The sequence below is a fragment of the Penaeus vannamei genome, chromosome 26, assembly GCF_042767895.1.
Source record: "Penaeus vannamei isolate JL-2024 chromosome 26, ASM4276789v1, whole genome shotgun sequence".
NCBI lineage: Eukaryota > Metazoa > Arthropoda > Malacostraca > Decapoda > Penaeidae > Penaeus > Penaeus vannamei.
In genome coordinates, this window is record NC_091574.1 from 9,054,424 (window position 1) to 9,061,923 (window position 7,500).

Below are 7,500 nucleotides of genomic sequence, written 5' to 3' on the forward strand. Positions count from 1 at the left end.
GGCAGGTTAAAGAGGAACTGGAGGGAGATGGGAGGGGCTGATGTTGGGCTTAAAAGGTGAAGGAAGGAGTGACTATAAGGTAGATTTAGGAATGAGGTGGAGAGCGAGAGGGAAATGAAATGGGAGAGAAAGAGAACGAGAGGGGAAAGGGAATGGGAGAGAAAAAGCGCGAGAGGGAAAGGAAAAGGGAGAGAAGCAGAACAAGATGGAAAGCGAGAGGTAGAAGAAGGAGAGTGCGCGAAGGAGAGAGGAGAGAAGTGGGACAAAGGGAAAGAAGGGGGGCCGGTAGAAATAGAGGAAGGGGCGAGGGAAAAGGGGAGAGGAGGGCCAAGTCGAGCCCCCAGTGATCCCATCCCGTTTTCTCTGGATGTAACTTCCGCGTGCTATGCCAGTAGACAAGGGTCAAAATCAAACATTTGTTAAAGGGTTTTTGTTCCTCTCTGAACTAGTATATCGTCATGAGGAACTCTATGTTGCGCTAACCGACAGATGGAAAAGGTGAAGGTAGTGGACACTGATAAATATGGGACTGAAAAAAAACCCTGACAAAGAACATCATTTATTGATTGGTATAGTACATTTCTGCATTAATTGTTGCACAAAGAACAATGGGTTTTATATGTTATAAAATTGGAAATCACCCTTTTTCGCTTTAATTCCTCCTTATTTTTCTGGGGAATTTCTGCGCGTCCCTTTAGTGATAAGGACAATATCAATAACAGTTAAGATAATAACAATGAAAATCATGTTTAAAATTATGACTGTTATTTTGATGACGATAATGATGTTATTGTCATTATGATTATTACCATTATTATCATTACCTTCATTATAATTGTTATTGTTTTTTATCATTATTTATATTATTGTTAATGTTATTATTTTTGTATTATCTTTAATGTAATTGTTAGCATTAACTCTATCATTATCATTATCATTATTACCATTATTATTATCACTATTTTCATCATTATGATTTTTATTATCTTTATTATTATTATTGTTATCATCAGTATTATCATTATATTTTTATCTTTATCATCATTATTGTTATCATCATCATTATCATTATCATTTTAATCATTATCATCAAAATTATTAATATTAACATTATTATTAGTAGTACAACTACTTCTATTGCCATCGCCACTACTACTATTATCAACATTATGACAACGATGACAATTTTCGTTATTGTCATACTTCACGGTCATTTCTATTATCCTCATAATCATTATCCTCAAATTGGAATTTTTGTAATTTTATACCATTATAATTACCACTACTGACATTTGTAACTGCTGTATCTGCATCCCTGTTCCCTTAACAACTGCTACAACTATTACCGATGCTATTTATACTTCCACTATCATTACCACTGATGGCTTCATTGATATCTTATAATACACTCCTATTATCATTATATTTTCGCTACTACCTTGTCAAACCCAACATACACCTATGCGTAATTTGTCCAATTAATCTTTTAATGAGGTCGGCTGTATTGGCTTATGATACATAGGCCTGTAATCTAGAAACTAGCCAGTCTGAAATAGGAGGATCAATTCTCTATTAAGGTAATTACTGTTTAAGGTTTTGGTCAATGACCAGGTTGCAACCAAGGATATCACTAGGCGTTGTAAAGAAGCTACATACACACATGGTCGTACGCGCGCACGCACACACACATATACATATATATACATATACATATAAATACATATACACATACATACAAACATATATATATATATATATATATATATATATATATACATACACACACGCATATATAATCTATCTATCTATCTATCTATCTATATATATGTATATATACGCACACGCACACATACATACATACATACACACACACACACACACACACACACACACACACACACACACACACACACACACACACATATATATATATATATATATATATATATATATACACATATGTATGTATATATATTTGATATCTGCTTCATCTGATGAGGAACTCTTGACGAGATCGAGACGTGATACTTTATTCCAGTGTGCGATGTTTCTTTTCATCTTTGAATATACGTTACTGTTTGTATTCTTATCTGTACGTTTGTATACATGTGCAGAGCGCCGTTAGAAAGACTAGCCAGGTACAATCAGTTTTTCTAATCTTTGCGCTTTTTCTTGGCTATGGATTACTGCAAGAAAATCGCCTAAATATAATTCAGATGATACGGACTTTTCCCTCCCGCGAACACCATTTCAAAGCGCCCTTAAGGCCATCAGTCCAGACAAAAGAGACAATCAAGAGCTCTGGCTCCGCCTCCGGGCAACAACGGCGCGCGACCAGACCTTCCTCGGGATCCGCAGTGCGGAGCAGGAGCCGATTTATGGGCCGAGGTAGGTGAATATTTTCAGAGACATTCATGCATACATATAGAGTCTGTCTATCTGTCTATATCAATCACACACACACACACACACACACACACACACACACACACACACACACACACACACACACACACACACACCTGCATAACTAAACATGACGGAAGCCTTAGGAGTAATATTAGAAATGATACTATACGTTTGATGGTCTAAAACATGATTCAGCACGATGGCGTTTCTGCATAACAATTTGGTAAACATCAGTAATGACCAAAGATTAGTCAGTAGTTCAGCACGATCTTACTTTAGTCATAACAGGAATAAGGTCATGCTAAACTGACCAGTCAACTTCAATGCAGGTAAAGATACTGTTTCGTATTTCATATACATCTATAACAAAACCCAACCATTAAAAAAATAATAAATAAAAGAAAAGCATAAAGATAAATGAATTCATATTAACAACAAGAAATGAATAAAATTTCTTTCTGTTTTGCAAACTATGTCATTTAGCAAATCTAATGCCTTGCTTCTACTAATGACCTTCTCAAGGGGGCAGGACTGTCAGCTGAAAATGGTAAACCCCCAACACACACACACACACACACACACACACACACACACACACACAGAGACCCCGACACACACACACACACACACACACTCTCTCTCTCTCTCTCTCTCTCTCTCTCTCTCTCTCTCTCTCTCTCTCACTCTCACTCTCTCTCTCTCTCTCTTTCTCTCTCTTTCTCTCTCTGTGTGTATGCGTCTCTCTCTCTCTCTTTTGAGCCACTTTTCCCATTTCCTTCGCATGTTATGTGGTCTCTCCATAGAGAACAGGCTCTGACGTCACCTCCCACATGACCCTGACTCATTTCTTTTCCTCCTTCAAACGCTTTCATATTTTCCCTCTCATTCCTCGACCTTTTTGCCTGTATTTGAATAAAATACATATACATATACAGACACATCTACGTACCTACGGGCACACGCAAACTAACGCGCGCGCGCACACACACACACACACACATACACACACACACACACACACACACACACACACACACACACACACACACACACACACACACACACACATGCTCAGTGATAAAATGTTTCACCCCACTTTCTACTTTTGACTCATATTACCTTCAGTGTCGCATATTCTACATCCGCTCCACCGCTTACACTACCTCTCCCTGTAAATATCTTATCTGCAACAGTGTTTCTCAATCATTATGAATCTTGCCCAGCGACCGTTCTTAGGTCCATAATTCTTGCGTACCACGTCTTATCCTTCAGGAAATTCAATGTGTGTCCATTTCACTTTCTATTATATAATAGATACTGTATAAATGTACAAAACGATTTTCATGAAAAAATATGAACATTCTGCCTGTATCGTAGCATTTTCCGCCATTAGTACTCATTTCTTCCTTTGAAATACTTTCGCACATGAACTGCTAAGACGTTATATATTCTCATAATGCAGTTACGTTTAATGCTTCTAGCTGGCTCCCGGGTTGTCTTTCGTTCTTCATGTGAGCTCGTTGACACATAATGTTCATAAATAATTGTGAAATATCAACTTTTGTATTAAATGGGCGCAAAAAATATAATGAATCGAGAAGCTAATAAACCAAGGGGACACCCAACCCCTTGCTTGGCTCGTGACAGTTTGGGATTAAATACTTCATTACCTCCGCTAAGGTGGTTATGTCTTTAGTAACGTTGGTTAGTTAGTTTGTTCGTTAGCAAGATAACTCAAAAAGTTAGGATCAGATTTTTTTTTTTTTTTTACCAGAGGTGTTCCTTAGCCAAACTTAAAATGAAACGAATTTATTTTCACATTGTTATTGCTCTTTTTCTGCCTATCTATCGCTCTCCCTGTCTCCCCTTTTCCTCTAAGTCAGTCTCTCCTTCTCTCTCTCTTACTTGTGCCATATTTTGTTGCAGAGGAAGCATTGTCATCGTTACTACATCAGAGGCTAATGTGAATTAAAGAGTAGGAGTGGGTCACGTGTTACTGTGTCATTAGTCACTAGGGAGTGACCACTAAATAAGACAGCTCAGAATTCAGAGCAAATGCGCCTTGGGTACTCGTGTCCTCAATGGATTCACAGTTCAACAGTTCAACGTCATACAGTAACACAGCATTTTTTATTTCATTTTCCGAGTCACGTGGCTACAGCACCTGCACAGGACGAAAGATTGCTTTGACAAAGTGCGCACCAACCCGATGTTGCCCTGTGTTGCCTTGCTCTGCCCTGCCTCTCAATGTGTGAACGACTCTACTGATGTATCAAAAAGTAAAATTGATCCCGTATCCACGTGGATGCAAATGGGACATGCGGATTAAGCCGAGGCGTAATGCTATAGGATGGCCTGTTCATTCACACACACACACACACACACACACACACACACACACACACACACACATATATACATATATATATATATATGCACACACAAAGATATGTATATTTACATATATGTATATTTTAACATTTATATATACATATATATGTATTTATGTATATATATATATATATATATATATATATATATATATATATATATATATATATATATATATATATATATATATATATATATATATATATGGACAATTTCTATATTACGTTCGCCAAGCGACATCGAGGATTTTGGTATCGTTGGATTCCTCTCACTGCCTTCAATACGAATATGTAGGTTCTACTGCGCGGAAGGGTTCCAGGGAAATTGGGGGATTAAATAGCACTAATAATACACTAAATCGAGTATACAATTACAAATCAATAAATAAGTCCTTGCAATGTATAATGCAGGTGGCTGCGCCCCTTGCGACCCCCCTTGGGGGGAGGCTGCCGCCCCCCAACCCCCGCCCTGAAAGACAAAGACTCCACCACATATAACGGCAGGATAGAGCGTTGCACCATTATAGAGGCATTGGAACATTCCCACAGAAGCAGCATACTAACATATGACATAGTCAGCTTTGTATGCTGAGAAGAATGTTTTATAATCCAGATAAATACTAGAGCACAGCTCCCGAGGGGACGCCGCTAGTAAGACGCATAGCAGGGTTAGCCACGAGATAGCAGCAATCATCCCATTTAGTTACTAAAATGACTATGTCTTCATGTGTTGCCTAAAAACATAGACTTTCGGTCGAGTTTCCTGTCTTCTGGAATCCACGAGATACGTGTTCACAACGGGAAAAATACGGTCGAATTTCCCTTGTGGAATCCACGAGATAAGGGTTCATAACAGGTATAGTAAGGACCTGCCTCCATAGACGCCGCGATGGCCGAATGTTGAGGGTGTGCTTACTACGAGACGAACTCCATCACCTTCAGCATCAGCTGAGAATCCTCCCAGCCCTCAGCAGCATCAGCTGAGAACCCTCCCAGCCCTCAGCAGCATCAGCTGAGAACCCTCCCAGCCCTCAGCAGCATCAGCTGAGAACCCTCCCAGCCCTCAGCAGCATCAGCTGAGAACCCTCCCAGCCTTCAGCAGCATCAGCTGAGAACCCTCCCAGCCCTCAGCAGCATCAGCTGAGAACCCTCCCAGCCCTCAGCAGCATCAGCTGAGAACCCTCCCAGCCCTCAGCAGCATCAACCAATCAGGTTAGATCCTTACAAATCCTAAGTACAGTGTCCGCTCTGCATCTAGTTCATGTGCGCTCTATCCTGCCATGAACACATGGAGGATTCTTTGTTTCCTCATCGGAGGTAAGGGAGTTATATTAGTAGTGTTATTTAACCACGCATTTTCCCTGGACCTTTCATGCTCTCCCCTGTTATTGGGTCCAAGTTTGTCGCTAATAGGGGGTTCCCGCGCAATAATACCTACATAATTGCATTGAAGGCAGTGAGAGGAATCCAACGATACCAAAATCGTCGATGTCCGCTTGGCGGGCGTAATATAGAATATATATATATATATATATATATATATATATATATAGGTGAAGGTCTCCGTGTTGATGAGCCGGCGTCTTCTCTTATCAACCACCAGGTTGTGGTGAGAGAGGAAATCGGCGCCGAGTAGTGGCCGGGTCACATCAGCGATGAGGAAGCTCCATAAGTAAGGGCGCCCGGTGATATGTATGGTGATGTCTCTGGAACCGTAGGTGTTGATTGGTGTTCTGTTGGCGGCGACGAGCTTCTGCAGGTCGCTGGCGGCAGCTCGTTTGTCGGTCTGCATGCAGGAAATATGGAGAGGAAGGCTCCAGTATCGACGAGAAAGTGCTTGCCGGATCTCTCGTCTTGAACATGGAATCTGTTGTGGGGGCGGTTGACTGCGTTGATAGGGGTCGCGGCCGCCTTCCGCGATATTTGGATGTCCTCGAGGCTTCCATCTTGATCCATCCAGACAATTGCAGGCTGCGCTATCAAAGCGCTTGTGGTAGGAGCAGATCTGCTGCAGTTGCTGCATTGATGTCAGTACTGGTGGGTGCTGTTGATTGCGGGCAGGCTTGTTGATGGGCTTCCATCAGTGCATTGGCTCTGATGAGGAGGATGTCCATAGCCGTCTCGTCTGAGTTGTGGAGCTTCTCCCTGATATTGCCGGGGAGAGAGCGGAGCCAAATTTCCTTTTCAAGATCCACGTCGTGGAACTTACCTTGTTCGTCTTTGGTGGGGAGGCGGCATAGGGTGTTGGTTTCTTGCCAGACTTGTTTTGGTGTCCTGTCCCCAAGCGGCATGTTGGAGATGTTCAGGATCTGTTGCGCCCTCTCAGATGGAGAAAGAGAAAACTCCTTCAACAACTCCTGCTTTAGTGTATCGTAGTCAATGTCATCTGGCTGACTGTCTGACCAGGGGGCTATCCGGTGAAAAACTTCCTTGGGTAAAATGGCCACAATGTGGTCTGTTTTAGTGGTCGCCTTCGATATATTCTTAAGCCTGAACTGGGTTTCGGCTCGCCAAAACCATGTGAGGGCTTCATTTGGAGAGAAATGTGGAAGGCAGATGGAGGCGGCATTCACTTCAGTGAAAAGGGTAGCTGCGTCGGTACTCATGTCGTCACTCCAGGATCACCAATATAGAGAGGCCTTTAGCGAGGTAATTAAGAGCTTAGGTCTCGAGTGGTTGTGGTGAAGCAAAGACTTTAGTG

At 41.3% G+C, this 7,500-nt stretch overlaps 1 protein-coding gene across 1 annotated transcript; it reads right to left on the minus strand.

Moving 5' to 3' along the window:
• Positions 1–6,778: 6,778 nt before the first annotated feature.
• Positions 6,779–7,405, minus strand: LOC138866603 (uncharacterized). The gene has a single exon (XM_070139742.1). The coding sequence runs from the start codon at positions 7,403–7,405 to the stop codon at positions 6,779–6,781; it is 627 nt and encodes a 208-aa protein (XP_069995843.1).
• Positions 7,406–7,500: the final 95 nt, after the last annotated feature.